Source organism: Lithobates pipiens, unplaced genomic scaffold, assembly GCF_037356315.1.
Source record: "Lithobates pipiens isolate NorthernLeopardFrog02 unplaced genomic scaffold, aLitPip1_a1.2 Scaffold_71, whole genome shotgun sequence".
NCBI lineage: Eukaryota > Metazoa > Chordata > Amphibia > Anura > Ranidae > Lithobates > Lithobates pipiens.
The window spans coordinates 226,625-252,252 of record NW_027507894.1 but is presented as its reverse complement, the minus strand read 5'-3'; the positions used below and the strand labels follow the sequence as shown (position 1 = coordinate 252,252).

The 25,628-nt window shown below is 46.1% G+C and overlaps 1 protein-coding gene across 1 annotated transcript in view; it reads right to left on the bottom strand.

The window, feature by feature from the left end:
• Nucleotides 1-25,628, bottom strand: part of LOC143959353 (voltage-dependent T-type calcium channel subunit alpha-1I-like) — a gene marked incomplete at its 5' end in the record, with an annotated part of 1,248,755 nt that overhangs the window by 1,083,290 nt on the left and 139,837 nt on the right. Inside the window, one exon of the mRNA XM_077468015.1 lies at nucleotides 6,752-6,903. Coding sequence (XP_077324141.1) covers nucleotides 6,752-6,903 — 152 coding nt within the window. The remainder of the gene's footprint in view (nucleotides 1-6,751; nucleotides 6,904-25,628) is intronic.

Here is a 25,628-nt window from a genome sequence, read left to right as displayed (position 1 = left end):
AGTATAGTTTTTCTATGGTAGCATTGTTTTGCACATGTGGAAAAAAAAAATGGTAAAAAAAAAAGATAAATGTAATAAAAAAGAAAAAAAAACATATTTAACCTCTTGCCGACCAGCCGCTGTCAATCTACTGCTTCAGGTTGGCACGATCCCACGAGTCTTAGCTATACGCCGGCTCGCAGGATCAGAATATCAAGCGTGCGCACGTGCCCACTGCACAGTGGGTATGCTGATGCTCGTGGCCGACAGTCGCAATGACCACGAGCGATTGCGGGCACAGGAGGCAGAACAGGGATATGTGTGTGTAAACACAAACCTCCCTGTTCTTTTCTGTGATGTGTGACAGTTAGTGAGTTCCTATTTGCTAGGAACCATGATCCGTCACTTCCTCTAGGTCAGTCCCTTCCCCTATAGTTAGAAACACACATAGGGAACACAGTTAATTCCTTAATCGCCCCCTAGTGTTAATAACTTTTGCGCAAACCAATCAATATACACTTATTGCGATTTTTTTTTAACCAAAAATATGTAGAAGAATACATATCGGCCTAAACTGAGGAAAAAAATTAGCTTTAAAAAAAAAAAAAATATGGGGATATTTATTATAGCAAAAAGTACAGATTATGTGTTTTTTTTTTCAAAATTGTCGCTCTTTTGTTTAAAACGCAAAAAATAAAAACTAGTTCATTCAGCAGCCAAATCTTCCGGGGCTCAAGTGGTTAAGAAAATGTTAAAAGATGTTTTTTTTGTTTTTTTACATACTGTCAACAGTCAGTGTCCCTAATCATCGCCACAGCAGTCATATGACGACGCTGTACTGCACTGGTAACAGTATGTTAAAAAAAAAGAAAATTGTGATAGAACAATATTTTTTTAATTCCTTTGTTTTCCAAAAAATAGAAACAAAAAATTACAACTTCAAAAAACTCACTATGCCTCTCACTACTCGGGTATCCAGGTAGGCGGGGCCCGCGAATGAGACGTCGCTGGCCCTGCCGCCTGGTATGGACTTAAAGGGGAACCCCAACGCCGAAAAAAATCAGCGTGGGAGTCCCCCCCAAGTCCACAACAGACCCTTGTCCGAGCACGCTACCCGGCCGGCCAGGAAAGGGGGGCGAGCGAGCGCCCCCCCCCTCCTGAGCCGTACCAGGCCGCCTGCCCTCAACATGGGGGGGTGTCTTGGGGAAGGGGGGGGCGCGCGGCCCCCCACCCCAAAGCACCTTGTCCCCATGTTGATGAGGACAAGGGCCTCTTCCCGACAACCCTGGCCATTGGTTGTCGGGGTCTGCGGGCGGGGGGCTTATCGGAATCCGGGAGCCCCCTTTAATAAGGGGGCCCCCGGATACCGGCCCCCCACCCTATGTGAATGAGTATGGGGTACAATGTACCCCTACCCATTCACCTGTAAAATAAAAGTACAAAAAAAAACACAACACACGAGATAAAATACTTTATTGCACAGCTCCGGGGGTCTTCCGTCTTCGGGGGTCTTCTCGCCGGACTCCTCCGCTATCTTCTTGTAGCTCTGTTGCTAGCGGAGAAGTCCGGCTTTCTTCCTCGCCGCCGGCCTCTTCTCCCGACTTCGGGGGTGTTGTCCCCCTCTTCGGCTCTTCTGCCGGGCCACCGCGCCTTCTTATAGCTCTTTTACAGGCGGTGGCCCAGTCTTCTGTCGCCGCCGCCGTCGCTGCCGCCTTCCATTCTTCTTCTTCTTCTTCTTCTCCAGGAGATGTTGCCTCGACAATCTCTCCGGCCGGAATGCCAGGGACGCACTGTGCGGCCACTTATATAGGGACAAGGGGCGGTGTCACATGGCTTTATGTCACATGGGTTGGTCACATGGGTTGATGTCACATGGGGACTATGACATCGTAAGGGGGCGGGGTCACCATGTGACACCAACCCATGTGACATAAAGCCATTTGACACCGCCCCTTGTCCCTATATAAGTGGCCGCGCAGTGCGTCCCTGGCATTCCGGCCCCCGGAGCTGTGTAATAAAGTATTTTATCTCGTGTGTTGTGTTTTTTTTGTACTTTTATTTTACAGGTGAATGGGTAGGGGTACATTGTACCCCATACTCATTCACATAGGGTGGGGGGCCCATGTTGAGGGCACACGGCCTGGTACGGCTCAGGAGGGGGGCGCTCGCTCGCCCCCCTTTCCTGGCCGGCTGGGTAGCGTGCTCGGACAAGGGTCTGTTGTGGACTTTGGGGGGGACCCCCACGCCGATTTTTTTCAGCGTTGGGGTTCCCCTTTAAGTCCATTCCAGGCGGCGGGGTCAGCGACGTCTCCTTCGCGGGCCCCACCAACCTGGAGACGCGCTCGAAATGAGAGGACTTTCCTCCGCGTGTGTGGGCAAGTCCGTTCATTTCAAAAGTAGGGCGGATAGTATGGCGGACTTAGTACGCCGTATTAGTCCGCTCAAAAAGTGGTGTGTGTGGTCAAGTCCGTTCATTTGAAAGTATGACGGACTGTCCGTCGGATTGTCTGACGGACTAAGTTGGCCAGACAGTCCGCCCATGTGTACGCGGCTTAAGGCTCCACCTCCTGATTTGGTACCCCACCGCCAGCACTTTACCGACTTCTGCCTGTTCACAACCTTGCAACTGATCCTGATTCTGCACCTGTCTGCCTGGCTCCTGCTGAACAAAGCTTGTGACCAGACTCCACTCTACCACTGGGAGGGCTCTTGTGTCTTCAGGTTACAGCTCACTCCTACAGCTTCCAGGCACCTGCACCTTGTCTCCACTGCCAGGTGCTTAGACATGAATTGTGCAAGAGGCCACCCTCATCATCTTGGGCTCCACAGTCAGGTACGTGACTCATTCCAGTAGATCAAGTTAAGGAATCATCGCCCATGTAGTGGGAGCATATACGAAAAATCTTTCCCGGTAATGACAGAACCTTGCCTACTTCCTTACCTGGAACCCCTCCCCTATAAAGCACGTTAAGAAGAGCATAATACAACATGGTAACTGTCGATTCAACCGTAATCATCGCATTCGGTGTTTGTAGAAAAAATGTCAATGGAGATATATCAATTGAGAAGCAAAATAATAAGTCTGAAGATCTGGCAAGTTCAAAATGGTTCAAAAGTTCAAAATGGCTAGAAATAATCTAGGAGTACAAGCCCGAAAGATCTTTTCCGGCACATACATAGGGGAGTTAGATAGTATATATAAGAATTTGAATAGAAATATAAATTTTAAATAGGTTCACTTGTCCCATAAGAGTGAGTGACAGGGCCTGCCATCTCCTCACCTTCTCCCAGAATGCTGCCACCACCACTGGTGTTAAATTGTTATCCAGAAATTTTGATATAGGTAACTGTTCCAGGACCTCAGATACTTAAAGGATGTGGCCAATGAAATTGGGCAGTGCCCAAGCACAACGAAACATCATCAATGGGGAAAAGCGACAATTTGGACCAGTTTATACAAAACCCGGAATAGTTCCCAAACTCCTGGATTATGGAGAAAGCAGCCGACACAGGATTTGGGGCCCTCTCTAAGTACAAGAGCATATTATCAGCATACGACACATTCCTCCATCTGGCCATGCCACAGGCCAGAGAAGAAACCGACCTCCCTTATCTTGGCAGCCAATGGCTCAATAGCAAACAGGTGGGGATAGGGGACACCCTTGTCTCATTTCCCAAAATATAGAGAAGGGATCTGAGATCCCTTATTAATGCGTATCGGATATGCGTATAACAACCGTACCCAAGACACACATTTTGGCCCAAAACCATACTGCTCAAGCAAAAGGAATAGATAAGGCCACTCTATGGTATCAAAGACCTTCTTAGTGTCTAATGAGGCCACCACCCTTGCACGAGTTGTCATGCAGAGATTGTAAATTCACAAACAGCCTCCTAATATTCATTTGAGCACATCTGCCTGGCATAATGCCTGTATGATCAGCATTACTGAGTTTCAAAATGACCTTGCCAAGATCTTGGCAAGAATTTCAGTGTCAACATTCATCAGCGAGATCGGGCAGTATGACTCACACTCTTTAGGGTCTTTGTCACCCTTATGGATCAGGACTACTAGAGCCTCCCTCATAGATGGCGGCAAGCTACCCTCCTCTTTCACTGAATTAAACACCTGAAGTAACCTAGGGGACAATAAGTCTTCAAATGTCCCGTACCACTCTGAGGGCAAGCCGTCTAGTTACGGAGATTTGCGGTGGTAGGAGGCAAAAAAATCTCACTCCGCGTGTCTTCTGGGTATCGCGGCTCCAGTACTGTGAGTGGCCGGAGCTGCGATGCCGTCACTCCCGCGCATGTGTTTTAAGTATGCATTCCTCATAAACAAAGTATAGGTACTCCAATTTAAATTTAGGTCGCCTTCAATATATCATTCCTTGTCAATATTTATTCTTTTTTGAACAGAAAAAAATGTATCCTGTATTCTCTGCTGTTTTAATTTTACAGCAGTAATAATTGTGGTTTTACCTATATTTTTATTATTTTTTACTTCCCTTTTTTTTCCGTAGCTTGGCTTTTTCTGCCCTCTATGACCGTATGGGGACAATTACCCTGGGGTTGTTGGCAGGTGTGATATCTTAGGCAGTGGTTCTCAGTGGGTGGATATGGCTTGTGGTAAGCGCAGTTTTTGTGGTGTCGGTTCGAGGATGTGCTCCCACTGCTGATACAACAGCTAATAATTTTTGTTGTCTGTATATTTATTTTGTCTGTTTTCACATATACAGAGTCTTTGTTGATAAATTGCATATTCCCTGAAGAAGGTTATCAGCAAAACATGTCGGGCTAATGTGCAACAAACATTCTTTTTCAATTCACTTTTGACCTCAAAGACCACTGATGTAAACCACTGCTGTGTTTTATATATAATTTTATTTTTGACCTTGACTTTACTAAAAATTATACATTTTATTTCTACTTTGGAATTTCTATCTAAAGCACCGTTAAAAATCCCTATTTTCCTCATGCTTTTCATATTTCATTTTCAATTCTTGGGCTGTGGTGCCAATTTAAATGGGTGTTTCTCCTCTAGTCAGACCAAATTCAATCTGTATATATAGAATAGGGATATAACTCTAAATGCTAATAATATAAATATAAGCAAAGAAGCAAAACAAGTCACATCTAATTTTTGATGATTTAGCAATGATCTTGCATTTGTATTTTAAGAGTATAGATTCTCTTGATCTATGCTCATACGATAATCATTGTACTACTATATATTCTTAGAAAAAGAGTACTTATCTCGATGGCTTAGTGGGTAACACTCCTACCTAGAAAGACTAGCAAGACCATGGGTTCAAATCCAAAGTGTTGCATCAAATTAAATTTTAAACAGCAGAGTATTCTGAAAATAGGCGAACGCCTAATTGCCACGGCCACATCAGCATGGTTGTTTCCATAATTTGCATGCAATGGTATGTTATTTAACAAAAAATATTATTGTGTGACAATAAAATAATCAAACACGCAGGGTGTTAGCATGGTTTGGATTTGGACTCATGACCCAAGTGCTTTTTGTTCATCTGTGCAGACCTCTAGGCCAATGTGCTATGTATGATTAGACTTGCATAATAGTTATGTATCATTAAAGAATGACCATAGATAATTAGAACTCTATAGTCTCCTAAAAAAGAAATGTAACAAGAAAAAAAAAAAACATAACGGATATGTAACTGTAAATGATAAATACATGTAACCTTACAGAATAGCAGACATTACTCTGTAGTAATCATTCACCATCCGTTAGCAAAAGAAAACAAACTATGCACAACAATTGTAATATAAATAAATAGCCACTCACGAGGTAGTGCACATAGCATATAAGAATGGTTTATTGCCATGCATGTACATACACGATCATAGCTAAATACTGTAGTGCAGTTCCATATAGGAAACTTGTTGGCAATTGCCAGTTATGTAAACTGCAGCTATGCCAAATTGGAATTTATTAATGCTCACATACTCACTTTTCCGTTCGCATGTTCACCTAGTTGAAGTCTTAATTGGGAGTAACTAGATGTAGAATGACTACTTTTTCTCCTTATTCTTAGTGAATTAGGCCTGCTGTATGTTCTATGCTCTTTATGTTCATTTTCATGTCTCTTTTATACTGCTATTGTGCTGTTTTGAGCAACATTACTTCCTACAACAGTTTATAAAACCTTTATGTTTGACTGTTAGATGGTGTTTCCAGTCTGAGGAAGCAGATTTCGGTCTTCTCAGATAGCAGTTTGAGTTTGTTTAACCCTGTCATTGTCTGACTATGAATTGATTCTTTTGTTATACGTGCAAGGTTGAGTATTGTTTAAAATCAGTTTCAATGTATATTGAATGTTGTACAACTAGTCACATGTCAGAATGTCTGTCTGATTTTTTTTTTGTATGTCTTTATACTGTAGTCTTTAAAATCCTTAATAAAAATTAACTTTGAAAAAAAAAGGAGTTGAGAGATAATTTAAAAGGTTAGGATAAGTGTTAGAGTTATGTGATATAATAGGTCAGGGATATTCTTATTTACAAAATAATTTTCACTTGCTTTCAGTATCAGAAGCTTTCTACTGAGAACAAACATTATGGGGAAATCAAAGTATTGCATTTTCCATATTAACAAATGAGGACAGAAGTGCTTTAGCTGTTTAATTTTGATTTGGTATTAGCAACTGTAGTTTTCCCTTGCACTAACTGACAAAGTACTGATTCACTTTAATGTATTTTCCAAGATTTGTGCCATCTGGAAAAAAAAGTAGAGCTCTGAGCTTACCTTTGGTTGGCTGTAGTGCTCCAAGGACATTGTGACAACATTAAGGCAAATGATGATTGTAATGAAAATATCCAAGTAATGACTTGTGCAAACAGAGTGAATTAAAAGGCGTGCAGGGCAGTAGGTGGCATAATATGGCAGACGCTGAGCTTCTACATAAAGACATAAGAGAAAAAAAATATTACAGAGTAGCAATTTTGTGGAGACAGAAAAGCTGAAGATAAAGCTTGGAGACAAAATATGTTAAGTTGCTGAATTCTTACAAGAGATCGATCAAGACACACATAAAGAAGAAAAAGGAAAGGAGTTGATAAGGGATCACACTGGGAAAATGTGTAACCAGACCATGGATTGCAGCTAATCATTATCACCTTTTTAACCTGCTTTTACACTTGGTGACCACCCGATCCATGTTCCAGTATATAATAATTAACCCACCTGCTATGGTAACACTTCACATTTATTGGACTTTGTTTTATACAGACAATGCAGAGGAATCTTTTTTTACACTAGGCACAGGATGAAGCCAGGGCTTTTTTTGGTGTAAACGCTGTGTGGTGTCAGGCAGGGCCCCGCAGTAAAGCAGGGATGAAGGCAAGTATTCTACATAGGTTGCATATAGGAATGGGGGGTGGGATGTAATAAAGGACAAGTGAAGCTGTCCTTTAACTTAATAGTTAAATCTTTCCTTTGAACCTTAACCTCAACCCAACACTTGAACTTAACCCTTAATCTCAACCTAACTCCCAAAGCTAATCCTAAAATTCAGGCTACAGTTATATTATCATTTGATAAACACAGCATTCTGACTATTTGACTAACTATCTTACTAACACTACTATCAAGGAAAATATTATATTAAAATACCATGTCAAAGTGTTAGCACTTTGGCATGTTATTCTCCTTATAACTGTACTGTTCTCTATTATACTCTACACACTTCTCTTCTACACATATTGCCCCCTATAACACCTTCTGCACTCTGTTCCTGCACATCCTACCTTCAGTACTCCCCTCCTGAACATAGTGCCTGTCACACCCTTCATTCTCCTGCATGTATTGTCCACTGTCAAACTATTCACACTTCTCTCGTCTGCACATACTGTCCCCTTTTAATACCTTCCATGCTTTTCTCCTTTACATGTTACCTGCTGAGACACTTATTTAGCATTGTTTGTAATATCCTAATGCAACTTATACAAATGATATATATATATATATATATATATATATATATATATATATATATATATATATATATTGTACACACACACATTACAGTGGGCAAAATCATTTTTTCTAGAACTTTTCATTTTACGGTTTGCCTTTCAACCTTTTTATAAAAGCTTTTTCACATTCAGCTTCAAAGTTGTTTTTTTTCAAGCTTGCTGCTGTTTGACCTTCCCCTGATTTTTCCAGGGGAAATCTACTTCCATGTGGATTTTTCAATATTTATAGAGTAATGAAATTACTATACATTTCTTATTTCCCAATTTAAGCAACCTAGGCCTAGCTTTTTTCCAGTTATTGTTCCAGGTTATTTTTGGCAAAATGTAAAAAATTTGTTCAGTGTTTCCTTGTAAGTCTGCCAGTCATGTAAACCAGGACTACAAGTCAGGTTCCACATATCCTCATATCATATATCTTACTTCCAGACATTTTTTTTTTCAACTGTTTTATAAAATAGCTACAAAATAACCAAATGGCATCTGGAAAGAGCACCCACTCCAGATCAAATTTATATATGAACATTATTAACAGGGTTGAAAAAAATATGTATATTATAGGTAGCTTATTATGAATCCACTGGTTTAGCCCCTTGGCAACTTTTCAAATTTTGCAATTTTAGAAACAAAATCCCCTGGATCATTTATCATGCCTCAGCACAAAGCCATGGTGGCAAGAGCTTGTATCCATTCCAACCAAGCTTTAAATAAACATCTAGATCCAGTGCAGGGTGCTTCTAATGCCACGTACACACGATCAGACTATCCGGCGGACAAACCGCCCGACTGTCCAAACGAGCAGACCTGCCCACACACAGGACTTTTTCAGCAGACTGGGTCCGGCGGACTATCTGCTGTATAGTCCGCCGGACTATCCGCCGTACTTTTGAAATGAACGGACTTGCCCACACACACGGAGGAAAGTCCGCTCATTTTGAACACAGCTCCAGGTAGCCGGGACCAGCGAGGGAAGCGTGCTGGCCCTGCCACCTGGTATGGACTTAAAGGGGAATCCCTACGCCGAAAAAATGGCGTGGGGGTCCCCCCTAAGTCCATATCAAACCCTTATCCGAGCACGCTACCCAGCCGGCCAGGAAAGGGGGTGGGGACGAGCGAGCGCCCCTCCTGAGCCGTACCAGGCTGCGTGCCCTCATCATGGGGGGTGCCTTGGGGAAGGGGGGCCACGCCCCCCCCACCCCAAAGCACCTTGTCCCCATGTTGATGAGGACAAGGGCCTCTTCCCAAAACCATGGCCGTTGGTTGTCGGGGTCTGCGGGCGGGGGGCTTATCGGAATCCGGGAGCCCCCTTTAATAAAGGGGCCCCCGGATACCGGCCCCCCACCCTATGTAAATAAGTATGGGGTACAATGTACCCCTACCCATTCACCTCTGAAAAAATGTAAAAAAAAACACAAAACACAAGGGTTAAAATAGTTTATTGCACAGCTCCGGGGGTCTTCTTCCATCTTCGGGGGTCTTCTCGCCGGACTCCTCCGCTATCTTCTGCTAGCTCTTTTACTATTGGAGGAGCCCGGCTTTCTTCTTCCCCACCGCCACCCTCTTCTTCCGACTTCAGGGGTCTTGTCCCCCTCTTCGGGGGTCTTGTCCCCCTCTTCGGTTCTTCTTGCCGGGCCACCGCGCCTTCTTCTAGCTCTTTTACAAGTGGTGGCCCGGTCTTCTGTCGCCGCCTTCTGTTCTTCTGTTCTTCTATTCTTCTCTTCTTCTCCTCTTCTTGAGCTGTTGCCTCGTCGATGTCTCCGGTCACAATGACAGGCACACGGCATGTGGCGACTTATATTGGGACATCGCCGGATGATGTCCCTGCCCATTATGATGTCACAGTCCCAGAGGATGCTTATTAAAGGGGGCTCCCAGATTCCGATAAGCCCCCCGCCCACAGACCCCGACAACCAACGGCCAGGGTTGTTGGGAAGAGGCCCTTGTCCTCATCAACACGGGGACAAGGTGCTTTGGGGTGGGGGGGCTGCGCGGCCCCCCTTCCCCAAGGCACCCCCCATGTTGAGGGCACGCGGCCTGGTACGGCTCAGGAGGGGGGGCGCTCGCTCCTCCCGGCCAGGTAGCGTGTTGAGATAAGGGTCTGATATGGACCTAGGGGGGTACCCCCACACCATTTTTTCAGCGTAGGGATTCCCCTTTAACTCCATACCAGGTGACGGGGCCATCGACGCTTCCTTCGCTGGTCCCAGCTACCTGGAGCCTCGCTCAAAATAAGCAGACTTTTCTCTGGGCGGGAAAAGTCCGTTCATTTCAAAAGTACGGCAGACTAGCACACACACGGCCGTATTGTCCGGCGAAATGCGATTCCTGCGGACAGATTGATGTGCAAAACTACAATCTTAGTCCGCCGGACTTTTGGGTAAAAAAAGTCCGCCGGAGCACACACACACGGGCGGATTGTCCGGTCTACTTGAGTCCGCCGGACTTTTCCACCGGATTGTTTGATCGTGTGTACGCGGCTTAAGGCACATTCTCAGCCATCTTTTTTTAGTTTTTTTACTTTCAGCCCTAATAAAATGGGTTCGTTTATTCAAAATGTGGCGGTGATTTCTTTGCATATAAGGCTGAATAAAACATTACTTTTCACTACCTTTCCTATGGCCTCATCTCTTTGCATTAAATCAATAATGCTTGTTAGATGTATTCCTCTTCACAGCAGGATACCATTTGTTCCCCTCATTTTAGATCCCTTAAATTGACCATGTTTTTTGGAAGTGTCTATTTATTTTTCCTATAACTCAATTAGTGGTTTAGTGCCTCCCACACATTTAGCCAATATTTTATAAACAGGCTAGCATTGTAGAGGTGATATGCAGATTAATTTGCAGTCTTTTTGTAAGACATGCTTTCTATATACAGGAAACACAGTGACATCACAAAATACCATAAAAGTTCTGCACATTGGTTACAAAGGACAAAATAAAAGGTTTAAGAATGAGAAAAAAAAAAAGCTTTCAGCAAACATTTTGTTTAGCTCTGATTTCATCGGTGAAGACAGTCAACTTGAGACCCAGAGGGGCCAGAAAATGTCTTTCAACTTCTAGCTGACCTAAAAGTAAAGAACTTGCAAATATATTACTGTATGTGTGATCTAGGTCACAGTGATTTGTGAATGAATGCAAAAACCACATAAAAATAATGTTGATGTGAATGCATTAACTCCATTCCCAGCCAGAGAAGGTATGCAAAACATTGTATAGAAATGTCTTGCAATATCTTGGCTCTGAAAAGGAAGTGGGTAATCATAGGTAAGGGCTAGCAGAATTTAACAGAACTGAATTGCTCTTGCAAATGATTACAAGTTACATCCTTCTTCCCTTTTCTTTCTTTCTTCACTCCCCCTTTTCACCCATGAATATATTTAAATTGTTGGGGCCTACATTACATTTTACCAATTCCAAAATAAAATGTGCAATGTGAAATGTAGGCCTACACTGTGGTTGTGCAGTTATGGTGAAGCTAGGGTTTCCAATATGAAGTAGCAAGTACAATTTTTGGGTTCATGCTAAGTGTTGTGAAACTAAAACCTGATATTTGGGTGACAAGATTATAAAAAATATGGGCATTTTAGAGGGTCTATGTATAAAGAAAATGATTATGAAAGCGATCCCAGACCCTTAGCTATTGTGTTTTTGTTCCTAATACAAGCCATATCCTGCATTTAAATAATGGTCTCGGTCACAAAAAAATCAGGTGCCTCTAAATGCTTCTTTAGCAAAATAACTGTCTTTTTTTAAATCAAAGTCCATCCATCTGACATATCCAAATCAGTAGTTTCCAGCTTGGCAAGCACTGCACCCACTGCATGCAGCTCCAGATTCTTAAAAAATCTGGAGCCTAATTCCTTAATGTTGTTTAGACAAAAGGGAAATAAAAATAGACAAAGTTGCTAAGAATGCCAGCTGTGATGCCACTAGTTTAATATTAATGAATGAGAAATTTCATGAATGTCAAGGAATGAAATTGCAGCAAGAGTGTTTCTCAGCAGTGGAAATATGTCAGCTGTTTTCCACACCATTTTCAAAAGATAATCACTAATACACTGTATATGACATTTATTAAAACAAAAATATGTAGCGTTACCTGCTAATAATTAATTAATTTGTTATCACACTAACCTACCTAGTGAATATATGAATAAATTAATATATAATAAATATATTCAAAATAATGTGCAAAATCAGCAGAATCCAACCATGTGCAAAATATTACTGATACTGATGAAGTGCAAAATCACACAAAGTGTGGTAATCAATCCACATTGGCATAAATATGTGCAAAAGCTTGCAAATCCACAAATAAAGTGCAAATAACAAATAGGGAAAGTACATCCAATCCAAATCAAGTAATCCACAGTGACAAGCAGTGCTGTTCAAAAAATAAATATCCAGTAGTGAAAAAAGTCCTCAATCCATGCAGTGTCCAAAAAATATATAAAACTCCACACTTGTGACAGTTCACCAAACACAGGGTCCTTCAGTGCTCCACTTGTGCACCCCCCGTTTCCCCCAGCCTCTCACCTTAATTCAAGACCCCCAAGGGTCATAAACGCTTATAAAAATGAGATGGTAATCAATCTTCTTCATATATACCGCCCGTCCGTAAACACACACTCTCAGCAATAAATATAAAAGGGGGAGAGAAGGGAGTGCGCATGCGCGGAGTCTCCAATATGGACGCTTGAGCCGGAGCTCCGCCGAACCCAGCGCCACTGACACTTACGGCGCACCGCAGACAGCGAGCCCGAGGAAGACGACGAGCGATCCGCCACCCCCTCACCCCGGGGAAGCTCTCCGCATGCCCAAAAAACAGGTCCGCAGAGACCTGGTCCCGCAATTCGACGGATCTCCGCCGTCTGGGTGTACCAAGATGGCCGCCGCGGCCCTGAAGCACGCTGCAGGGAGAGAAGCACTCCCAGAAGTAAGGCAAGTGATTGCTCCGGCCTCCCTCAATTATATCCCATCTCACCAAAGTGGAGCAATGCATCCACCCACCCCATCACCAGCCTCTACAGAATCACTGCTGGGCAGAAATTTTGGGGACTCACCGTATTCCCCAGCGGGCCCTATCCTCGATCCGCCCCCAGGGGGATCCTCTCCTTTCCCTCAGTCTGACTCCGGCTCACACACGGATGACCTTCTCCTTAAAATGTCAGCCCTTCTGGAAAGGGGCTTAGCATCCACAGCCGCGAAAATAACAGGAGACATTAAGACAGACTTTCAAAACCTGGGAGCCAGGATGGAAGCGATAGAACAAAAACTGGACATGACAGTGTCAGCAACCAACCAGAACTCAGAACATATCCAGACTTTACAAGACAGACTGGACACCGCCATACTTAGAATCGACGAACTGGAAAACAGATCCAGAAGATACAACTTCCGAATCAGGGGAATACCAGAATCCATAACTGATGTGGCGCAAGCTACCCAGGAAGTCATCACATCCCTGATCCCGGACATACCGCAACACCGCCTGGAGCTGGATAGGGTCCACAGAACCCTCGGACCTCCACGTAAGGATGGGTCCCCCCGGGACATTATAGCCAAGCCACACTTTTACCAGGTGAAAGAAGAAATTATGAAACAGTCCAGAGCGGCTAAACATCTGTCCTATCACGGCCATTCAATCCAAATTTTCGCCGATCTGTCCCCCTCCACAATCCAGAGAAGAAGAGCCTTGAAACCTCTCCTATTGGTGCTCACCCAAAAGGAAATCAAATATTGGTGGACATTCCCCTTTGCTGTCAAATTCCAACATATGGGCAAGACCCATTTTTTCACCACTTTCCATGATGGTGAAAAGATTCTCCTATCCCTGAAGCTCATCTCAACGGAAGCAGACATGGACACCTCAAACCCGAACTACAATCCAGCTAAACGCCCGCCCCCTGCTAGCCCAATTACCCCCCTGTGGAATAAGCAGCAGTCAAAACGATCCAAGGAACATACTCAGACCTGAGGCTGGTGTTTTCCTAAGTTTTTCATTTTCCCTAACCCTATTCTCACTCCATGCCGGAGTGCCACGGGGAAACCTCCCCCCACCACTTGAGAGCTTCGGCTCTTTGAACTTCCTGTGGCTGATCTTCCACTTACTGCGGGCCCTTTTTGTTTTCCCATCTTTAACTAACTGGTTCTCATGATGGCCCTCTCATACTATTGACCAGAAAATACTGCTCGGTTTTCACTAAGCCTGCAATTCATACGGAGTTTTGTTCTCATCGGATGATACAGAACATTCCTACATGCTGGATCCTTCTCAAGAGAGACATTTGCACTTCCTTTTAGAACTGATGTTGGTTCTCTCTCATACCTTAAGCTCTCTGTACCCCCCTCCCTCCCTCTTCTCCCTCCCCCCAATACCCCTTTCCACTTTTCCCTTGCCTCCAACCCATTCCTTCCCCCCCCTCACTTCTCCCCCCCCTTCCCCCCCTTCTTTCTCTTCCTCATTTTTTCCCTAAAGCAGGAAATCTTCCTTAAACCTCGCCAGGTTGATATTGTTTCGATCCAGGTCCAATATTAGGGCCCGCAGCGGGGTATTACCCCGTTTACAGTTCTTCCTTTCATTCATGATTGTTAAAAGGTTTAATTTGATGTCTAAGATTCTGGTTAATATTCCTACATACAATGTTAGACTCTATGATACTAATCATCTAAGTATTTCATGCTATTGGTGCTTACTTTACAACTATTACTTTCTCTTCAAAGTGTTGGGCGCTGGATTCGATCTTTGTGCCCTCCCCTATCCCACAGACCGCCTATGATTTGTGGGCTAGGGTGCCTGCCTTTAGTTATGCAGGCGTTTTTGGTTGGGGTCTCCTCCGGGGGATGTTTGGGTCCCCAGGGGCTGACCTTGATTCACCAGAGGGGGTATCCTCTGGATTTTTCACCTTCTTCTGCCTTCTACCTTCTTCTTTCCTCCTACTCTGATTCTTCATCTCTGTTTTCTGCTCAACTTTCAATATTCTCAGTGGTCACTCGACTTTTACTCTCCCTACAGGCTCGCATAGTCGCCTCTTCTAGTGCTATGATCGCAATTTATGGTTTACAATTTGGGACGTACGATCTACGGGACCTTCCGCAGAATTGTGTAGATGGACTGCTAAGCATCCCTTCTCTTTGTTTTCATGGCTGACCACCAGGGCTCCAGACTCAGAATAGCCTCTCATAATGTTCAGGGATTAAACTCCCCTATCAAGAGGAAAAAGATATTTGACAGTTATAAATCCCTTAAATTGGACGTAGCCCTAATCCAAGAAACCCATTTTCCTGATCGGTACAGCCCTAATTTCTTACACCAACATTTTCCTCAATTCTTCCTAGCAAAATCGGTAAACAAAACAAAAGGAGTAGCAATACTATTTGCTAAATCTAGTAATTTTGTCTGGCAGATGGATCGCAAAGATCCAAACGGGAGATATATCCTCGTTAAAGGGACAATAGACGGTCAGCTCTATTCCTTCGTCTCTTATTATGCTCCTAACAAAGGTCAACATAAATTTTTCCAATCCATGATGGTCACTCTTGCCCCCCTAATGGAGGGCAAGGTGGTCATGGGAGGAGACTCCAATGTCGCTCTAGACCAAGGTTTGGACAAATCGAACCCATCTAAAAGTAGGCTCACTCGCCCCTCTAACAACAGTCTCAGATTCGCTAAATTAATCCATACCCATGGTTTGGTAGACGCATGGCGTGAAGCCAACCCGACAAATAGAGACTTTACCCACTTTTCCGTTCCGCACCAGTCCTATTCTAGGATAGACCATATTCTACTTCCTACAAGACTACTGCCCAATCTCATCAACTCCAAAATTATTGACACTGTTCTCTCAGACCATTCTATAGTCACTATCACTATACAGAAACCTGCCCATACGGCCAAGCTTTCTCACTGGAGACTCAATGAGTCAATATTAACAGAGCCCTCTAGGGTGGTCGACATTAATAAAGCGCTCCTGGACTATTTTGATCTCAACAAGACGGACGATATCTCAGTGGAAACCTTGTGGGCTGCCCACAAGGTCTCAGTTAGGGGGAGGATCATACAAATAGCTTCTCAGATCAAACGGGAAAGGGAAGCAGACATCCGCAGGCTCGAAACTACTTATGCTGACCTCAGGGCCAAACACAAACGAGATCCCCACAGGTTCCCTACCTCTCTTCTAGACTCCACTAAGCTAGAACTAAATTTAGCATTAACGGCGAGGGCTGAGAAACAGTTGAGATGGTCAGGGGCCAAATTTTATTCTCACACAGACAAACTGGGGCGAATGCTAGCCAATAAACTCTCTCCAAAAATGAGATGCAGGACTATCCCCAAAATCAGGACTCATGACCACATAACCACTTCTGACCCCACAAAAATCATCTCGGCCTTTCGGGAATTTTATGCCAAATTGTATAAAGACGACTGTCAGGGACCCCCTAGTCTCTCCGCTAACTTTTTGGACTCTTTACCTATCCCATCCCTTTCAGATGAGCATAGAGCAATCATGGAGGAGAGGATTACCGTAGAAGAAACACTAGCGGTTATACGGAACTTAAAGACGGGCTCTGCCCCTGGCCCAGACGGTCTGTCGGTACCCTATTATAAGTCTTTTGCGGAGACACTGGCCCCATACTTGACAAATTTCTTTAATGAAAAAGTATCTGGTTCTCCCTTACACCCGGACTTGAACTCTGCTTTCTTGACAGTGATCCCAAAACCAGACAAAAACCCAGAAGAAGTAAGTAATTACAGACCCATTTCATTGATCAATAACGATCTCAAAATCCTCACTAAAATACTCGCAAATAGATTAAACTCCTTTATCCGAACATATGTGCATAAAGATCAGGTTGGATTTATCCAAGGCAGACAAGGCCCAGACCAGACTAGACGAACCATAGACGTGATCTCCATTCTCCAATCAAATTGGCCTAGTGGCCCCAAACAACAGGGGATGATTCTTTCATTAGATATACAAAAGGCCTTCGACTCAGTGTCTTGGCAATACCTTTTTGGGCTCCTGGAGCGTTGGGGATTTGGAGATCGCTTTAGGGGATTGATAAAAGCACTTTATTCTACACCCTCAGCAATTATTAAATCGCAGGGATATTTATCCACCCCTTTTAAGATTGCTAGAGGCACTAGACAGGGGTGCCCTTTATCCCCACTACTCTTCGCAATTGCGATCGAGACTCTAGCAATTGCGATCAGGGTGAACCCTGACATCAAAGGGGTTTTCTGTGGACAGCAGGAACACAAATGCGGACTGTTCGCTGACGACTTGATACTCTTCATCACCTCCCCCCTTATCTCCCTCCCAAATCTTTGCAATACTTTATCATCCTTCGCGAAAATTTCTGGATTGGAAGTAAATTTCTCTAAATCACAAGCCCTCAACGTCTCCCTCCCCCCACCTACGGTGGCTTCACTTAAATTGAATTTTCAGTTTGACTGGAATGACCAGACCATCAAATACCTCGGCATAAATCTTACTCCCAGGTTCGAAACTCTATATGAAAAGAACTATCCTCCCATGTTCCGCAAACTCGAACAAGACTTAAAGGTGTGGTCTTCACATCATATCTCCTGGATGGGTAGAATCAATGCCATTAAGATGACCCTAATGCCAAGACTTCTATATCTCTTTAGAGCCCTCCCGATCCCGATACGGTTGGATCATCTCCGTGCTTTCCAAAGCAAGGTTCTGAAATTTATCTGGGGTGGAGCAGGTTACAGATTGCCCCAACAAACACTTTACTTAACACGTAAAAAAGGGGGCTTAGGCCTCCCACACTTATATAAATACTATCAAGCAGCCAGACTTGCGCAAATCTCAGTTTTATATTTTAAGGGGGAGAAGCCTGACTGGCTACAAATAGAAAGTTTAGCAGCCCCACTCAATACTATAGACTTCCTACTTTGGTCCTCACCCAAATGCAGACCTCCAATCATGGCTCCCACTCTCTCCCACTCCTTAGCCTTATGGGACAAATTAAAGCGGAAGCCTTATATCGTCTCCAACACAACCCCCCTGTCACACATTTTCCGGAATCCCAAATTCCCCCCCGGTTTAGAGATCCAAGCTTTCCAATGGTGGCTTGATAAAGGGCTGTACCGAATAGGTCACTTCTTTTCTAACATTGGACCAATTTCCCTTGCTCATTGCATTAGCAAACTGGACCTCCCGAGTTCGGAGAAGTTCAGATTCGGACAAATTAGCCATTTCCTACACAGCTTGTGGTTAGAAAAACCAAATCCCCCTGGTTTTTCGGAGTATGAGCGTTGGTGTGGTCAGGCGGTGGAACAAAGGGGGGGGATATCCATTATCTACACTTCACTGCTATTCCCTACGGGGAAGTCCTCTTATATGTCGTCCTGGGAGGAAGATCTTCAGTTCCACTGGAGCTTGGAAACCTGGCAATCAGCCTTCTCTATGGCCTTTAAAGGAATAATAAATACTTCCCTAATGGAAGCTAGCGTAAAAGTAATTTCCAGATGGTACCTCACTCCCGCGAGGCTGGCCAAGATGTTCCCTTCGGCTGACCCTTTGTGTTTCAGGGGCTGTCATCTGCAGGGCACATTATCTCATGTATGGTGGGAGTGTCCTAGAATTAGACACTTCTGGAAAAAGATATTCATTATTATCAAAAAAGTAACCGGTCACGAGTTATCCAGGTTACCCGAGACTGCTTTACTTAATGCACATCTCCCTCTCATCTCTAAATATAAGCGGAAGCTAATCCACTTTATTCTATTAGGGGCTAAAATGACCATAGCTAAATCATGGAAACAACCCGGGGTCTCCGTCAGACTCGCCATTAGAAAAATCTCCTGGATTATGTCCCAAGAAAAACTAGCTAGCTCTCTCTTGGATAGGAAGCAAAGTTTTGAATTGACCTGGGAGCCTTGGGCTCATTATGTGGGGATCTCTCTGATTCCTGGGATCCCCTCAGTACAAACACTAAGTTAGAGTGACCACTGAGAATGCTTTATCTCCTTCCTATTATCTCTACTTCTCTCTTTCATCTTTCCTTCTCTTTATCTATCCCTTCGGAGGGCTATCCTCCTCTTCCCTCAGGGATACTGATCAACCATAACAACAACCCCCTCTAGTTGGATGCAGTTATGACAAGGGGAGGGTTACCCAATTTCAGTTCTGATGGGAGGAACCTGGTTCTCGTGCAGCGTGATCCCAATTGGGGCGCGGGAACAAGGTTTCCTCAGTTATTCTTTCCAAGTTTAACTTTTCTGGGGCTCTTATATATCTCTAGTGATGGACGAACTTCCGACGGGACGTTTCGCGAACGCGAAACGCGAACGGACACAAACGTTCGCGAAAACGACCGTTCGCCGCGGGCTCCATTGACTTCAATGGGAGGCGAATTTCGCAAACCTTTAGGTCGAATTTGCGGCCACGGGGTAATTATTAGGGGGTAGCACGTAGTCCCACCACCTGGACAATAGCATAATACATGTATGAGGTGAATTTGGGATCGATAACTACAAGCATTTTTTTTTTATTTGGGAAATTGTTCTGACAATTCAGGACTATGGAGCTAATGAAGGCAATGGAGGAGAGGGAAGGTCAGGGACCAGGGTAGGCAAACAAGAGGGTGCAGGAGATACAGAGCACTGACAGCAGCACCGTAATACAGAGCACTGACATCAGCACCGTGACATACAGCGCTGACAGCAGCTCCGTGACATACAGCGCTGACAGCAGCTCCGTGACATACAGCGCTGACAGCAGCTCCGTGACATACAGCGCTGACAGCAGCTCCGTGACATACAGCGCTGACAGCAGCTCCGTGACATACAGCGCTGACAGCAGCACCGTGACATACAGCGCTGACAGCAGCTCCGTGACATACAGCGCTGACAGCAGCTCCGTGACATACAGCGCTGACAGCAGCTCCGTGACATACAGCACTGACAGCAGCTCCGTGACATACAGCGCTGACAGCAGCTCCGTGACATACAGCGCTGACAGCAGCACCGTGACATACAGCGCTGACAGCAGCTCCGTGACATACAGCGCTGACAGCAGCTCCGTGACATACAGCGCTGACAGCAGCTCCGTGACATACAGCGCTGACAGCAGCTCCGTGACATACAGCGCTGACAGCAGCTCCGTGACATACAGCGCTGACAGCAGCACCGTGACATACAGCGCTGACAGCAGCTCCGTGACATACAGCGCTGACAGCAGCTCCGTGACATACAGCGCTGACAGCAGCTCCGTGACATACAGCACTGACAGCAGCTCCGTGACATACAGCGCTGACAGCAGCTCCGTGACATACAGCGCTGACAGCAGCACCGTGACATACAGCGCTGACAGCAGCTCCGTGACATACAGCGCTGACAGCAGCTCCGTGACATACAGCGCTGACAGCAGCTCCGTGACATACAGCGCTGACAGCAGCTCCGTGACATACAGCGCTGACAGCAGCACCGTAAGCAGCCCCAGGAGGAAGTCAGCACAGCACAGGGATGGTGTGATCCCCTCATAATAAGAACCCCCAGGAGGAAGTCAGCACAGCACAGGGATGGTGGGAGCCCCTCATAATAAGAACACCCAGGAGGAAGTCAGCACAGCACAGGGATGGTGGGAACCCCTCATAATAAGCAGCCCCAGTAGAAATATGACACCGCTCAACCTCTTCAAAGAGGAGGGTAGGGGCATATAGTACGGTGTGCTTTTTTGGGTCAGGGAAGTGAGCCAAATGAATTAAGAAGGTCTGTGTGCTTGATTCCAAAAATTGTTTATAGACATATACATGGTCTACTGATCACATGTGTTGAATTCCTCCGAGATCCATGCCTCATTCATTTTTAGAAATGTGAGGTAGTTAACACTGTGGTGAGCTAGGCGAGTACGCTTATCGGTCACAATCCCCCCTGCTGCGCTGAACGTCCTTTCGGACAGGACACTGGATGAGGGGCAAGCCAACAGTTCGATTGCAAATTGGGCAAGCTCTGGCCAGAGGTCAAGCCTGCCCACCCAGTAGTCTAGGGGTTCATCACTCCTCAGAGCGTCCACATCGGCCGTTAACCCAATGTAGTCGGACACCTGACGGTCTAGGCGTTCCCTGATGCTGGATCCGGATGACACCTGTCGATGGGTCGGCTGAAAGAATGACCTCATATCCGAAGTCACCAACACATCTTCAAACCGGCCTCTTCTTGCAGGCGCTGTTGGATTGGTACCCGCAAATCCTTCTCTGGGAGTGGGAATTGCTCCTCTGCCAGCGCACGCAAAAGCAGAATGCAGCATTTCTCGAAGCAAGGCCTGGAAGTGCTGCATTCTGACAGCCCTCTGCGACGGCGGTAACATTTCCGCCATTTTGTGTTTGTACCGGGGGTCTAAGTACGTTGCCACCCAGTACTGGTCCTTGACCCTCATGCTTTTTATACGGGGGTCCCTATTAAAACACTGGAGCATGAAGGCCCCCATTTGCACTAAAGTGGAAGCGGTGTGGTGGCCTGGCTCCTGCTCATCATCCAGGATAATGTCGTCCTCTTCATTCTCCTCTCCCCATCCTCGCACAACAGGGATCCCAGAAAGGTTTAAAGCATGCTCTTCTTGCTCCTGCTCATCCGCCCCGGCACCATCCTCCTCTGACTCCTCATCAGACTCCTGTTGTTGACTTGTCTCAGATAGAGTAGCCCCCCCTGGGAATTCATCCAGCATTGCGACTTCCTCATCTTCCCGCTCCTGCTCCTCCACAGCCTGATCAATGACACGACGCAATGCACGCTCCAGAAAGAAGGCATAAGGTACCATGTCACTGATGGCGCCATGGCTGCGACTGACCAGTTTGGTGATCTCCTCAAATGGCCGCAGAAGTCTGCATGTGTCGCGCATGAGCAGCCACTGGCGCGGTGAAAAAAAACCCAGCTCCCCAGAACCGTTTCTTTCGCAGAGTTCATACAGGTAGACGTTAACTGCACGTTTCTGCTGGAGCAGCCTATCAAGCATATAGAAGGTTGAGTTCCATCGCGTCGGGCAATCGCAAATAAGACGTCTGACCGGCAGATGGTGTCGCCGCTGAATGTCAGCAAGGCGAGCCATGGCCGTGTAAGATCTTCTGAAATGGGCCGAGATTTTCCTTGCCTGCCGCAAGATGTCCTGGACCCCAGGGTATTTGACAAGGAATCGCTGCACGACCAAGTTTAAGACGTGTGCCATGCACGGCACGTGCGTGATTTTGCCCTGTTTCAATGCGCTAAGCAGATTGGCACCGTTGTCACACACCACTTTACCAACTGTCAAATTGAGCGGTGTTAGCCACTCATCTGCCTGTGAACGCAAAGCTGAAAGGAGTGCCGGGCCAGTGTGGCTCTTTGCTTCCAGGCACAACAGACGCAGCACGGCATGGCAACGTCTCACCTGGCATGTGGAATAGGTTCTGGGGAGCTTGGGCGGTGCAGTGGAAGAGACGCTAGCAGCGGAAAAGGAGGAGGCAGCTGAGGAGGAGAGGGAGGAGGATGGAGTAGGAGGAGGAGAAGAAGAGTCAGGCCTGCATGCAATCCGTGGCGGTAAAACCAAATCTACACGGGTGCCACGGGTTACATGCTTGACGGCCGTCAGAAGGTTCACCCAGTGGGCAGTAAAACTGATATACCTTCCCTGCCCGTGTTTGCTAGACCACGTGTCTGTGGTCAGATGTATCTTGGCACCGACACTGTGTGCCAGAGATACATTCACTTGCCGCTGAACATGGCCATATAGCTCTGGGATGCCCTTCTCTGAGAAATACTTCCTTCCTGGGACCTTCCATTGTGGTGTTCCAATGGCCACAAATTTGCGAAAGGCCTCCGAGTCCACCAGTTTATATGGCAGTAGTTGGCGGGCTATGAGTTCTGACAAGCCAGCCGCCAACCGTTGGGCAAGAGGGTTATCCGGCGTCATCATTTTTTTACGCTCAAACATTAGGCCCACGGAAGCCTGCCTTTTTGCAGAAAAATGTGAGCTTGGCGTGATGGAAGGTGGAGTGGAGGACAATTGTGAGGAGAGAGGAGAAGGAGAAGTAGAAGACGAGGCTGGACGGTGAGAGCCTGCAGTGTGGCTTTGTGTGTTCCGTTGCTCCCACTGGGCTCGGTGATGGCTGCTCATGTGCCTTCTTAAGGCGGTCGTCCCTAGGTGAGTATTGGGCTTACCGCGACTAACGCGTTGACTGCAAAGATTGCAGATGGCAACGCTATTGTCAGCAGCGGACACGTTAAAAAAAGCCCACACTGCGGAGCCATGTGCCGGTGTCCTGGGAGCGCCAGATGTGACCGTACATGGTCGATGACTCGCTCCTGATACATTTGCAGTCTGCTTTGTCCCTGCTGTGCAATGTAAGTCATTGCTGCTTCTCCTCCCTATCTGCTGGTCCATATCTCCCTCTGAACTCCCCTCCTCTTCCTCTCTTGTGGGCACCCACGTGACATCACTAGACACGTCATCATCAACGTCACCTTCCCCACCGCTATAAGTAGAGTAGGCAGCAACACCGGGGACCAACCTCCTCCTTGGGCTGATCTGGGTACTGGCGTCAGACTGCTGAGTAGCGCTTGTTGCTACCTCCTCTTCCTGATCCAATACCAAGAGTGGCTGCGCATCAGAAATGTCCTCTTGATATGGATCGGAAAATAATTCCAGTGACTCAAGCGGAAGGTATGTGGTGGTGGTGGTGGTGGTCGTGTTGTTGGTGGTAGTGTCTTTGGGGGTGCACATAGCAGAGAGTGAAGAAGAGGGTGCAGATCGAGAGGATGAGGAGGGTGCAGAAGAGTAAGGCTGAGCGAGCCACTCAACCAAGTCTGGTGCATCCTTTAAAGTAATTGAACGCACCTTCTGCAACTTCCCACTTTGGCTCAAGCCTGTTGCTCCTGCCCTACCCCTACCACCCCTGCGGAAGGGCCTGCCTCTTCCTCTGCATGTCATTTTTTAAATGACCCTGTGACAAAACTCTTAGTCCCTATACCGCTGAAGGACTGCTGCAGTATAGGTGAGCGGTCAGCAGTGGTGCACGTCAACCCTATCTATTGTGGACCTATAGCGGTCCTTACAGAACAGCAGACTGTACCGCACTCAAGCCTATGTACCGTAGCACCCTATACCAAGTTACCAGTCCTTATAAGAACTTTTGTGGACCAAGCAGGTTGTGTATTAGTGTTTAGCAGACTGTACGTCAGTCCCTATACCGCTGAAGGACTGCTGCAGTATAGGGCAGCGGTCAGCAGTGGTGCACGTCAACCCTATCTATTGTGGACCGATAGCGGTCCTTACAGAACAGCAGACTGTACCGCACTCAAGCCTATGTACCGTAGCACCCTATACCAAGTTACCAGTCCTTATAAGAACTTTTGTGGACCAAGCAGGTTGTGTATTAGTGTTTAGCAGACTGTACGTCAGTCCCTATACCGCTGAAGGACTGCTGCAGTATAGGGCAGCGGTCAGCAGTGGTGCACGTCAACCCTATCTATTGTGGACCGATAGCGGTCCTTACAGAACAGCAGACTGTACCGCACTCAAGCCTATGTACCGTAGCACCCTATACCAAGTTACCAGTCCTTATAAGAACTTTTGTGGAACAAGCAGGTTGTGTGTTAGTGATTAGCAGACTGTACGTCAGTCCCTATACCAATGAAGGACTGCTGCAGTATAGGGCAGCGGTCAGCAGTAGTGCACGGCAACCCTATGTATTGTGGACCGATAGCGGTCCTTACAGAACAGCAGACTGTACCGCACTCAAGCCTATGTACCGTAGCACCCTATACCAAGTTACCAGTCCTTATAAGAACTTTTGTGGACCAAGCAGGTTGTGTATTAGTGTTTAGCAGACTGTACGTCAGTCCCTATACCGCTGAAGGACTGCTGCAGTATAGGGCAGCGGTCAGCAGTGGTGCACGTCAACCCTATCTATTGTGGACCGATAGCGGTCCTTACAGAACAGCAGACTGTACCGCACTCAAGCCTATGTACCGTAGCACCCTATACCAAGTTACCAGTCCTTATAAGAACTTTTGTGGACCAAGCAGGTTGTGTATTAGTGTTTAGCAGACTGTACGTCAGTCCCTATACCGCTGAAGGACTGCTGCAGTATAGGGCAGCGGTCAGCAGTGGTGCACGTCAACCCTATCTATTGTGGACCGATAGCGGTCCTTACAGAACAGCAGACTGTACCGCACTCAAGCCTATGTACCGTAGCACCCTATACCAAGTTACCAGTCCTTATAAGAACTTTTGTGGAACAAGCAGGTTGTGTGTTAGTGATTAGCAGACTGTACGTCAGTCCCTATACCAATGAAGGACTGCTGCAGTATAGGGCAGCGGTCAGCAGTGGTGCACGTCAACCCTATGTATTGTGGACCGATAGCGGTCCTTACAGAACAGCAGACTGTAACGCACTCAGGCCTATGTACCGTAGCACCCTATACCAAGTTACCAGTCCTTATAAGAACTTTTGTGGACCAAGCAGGTTGTGTGTTAGTGATTAGCAGACTGTACGTCAGTCCCTATACCAATGAAGGACTGCTGCAGTATAGGGCAGCGGTCAGCAGTAGTGCACGGCAACCCTATGTATTGTGGACCGATAGCGGTCCTTACAGAACAGCAGACTGTAACGCACTCAGGCCTATGTACCGTAGCACCCTAT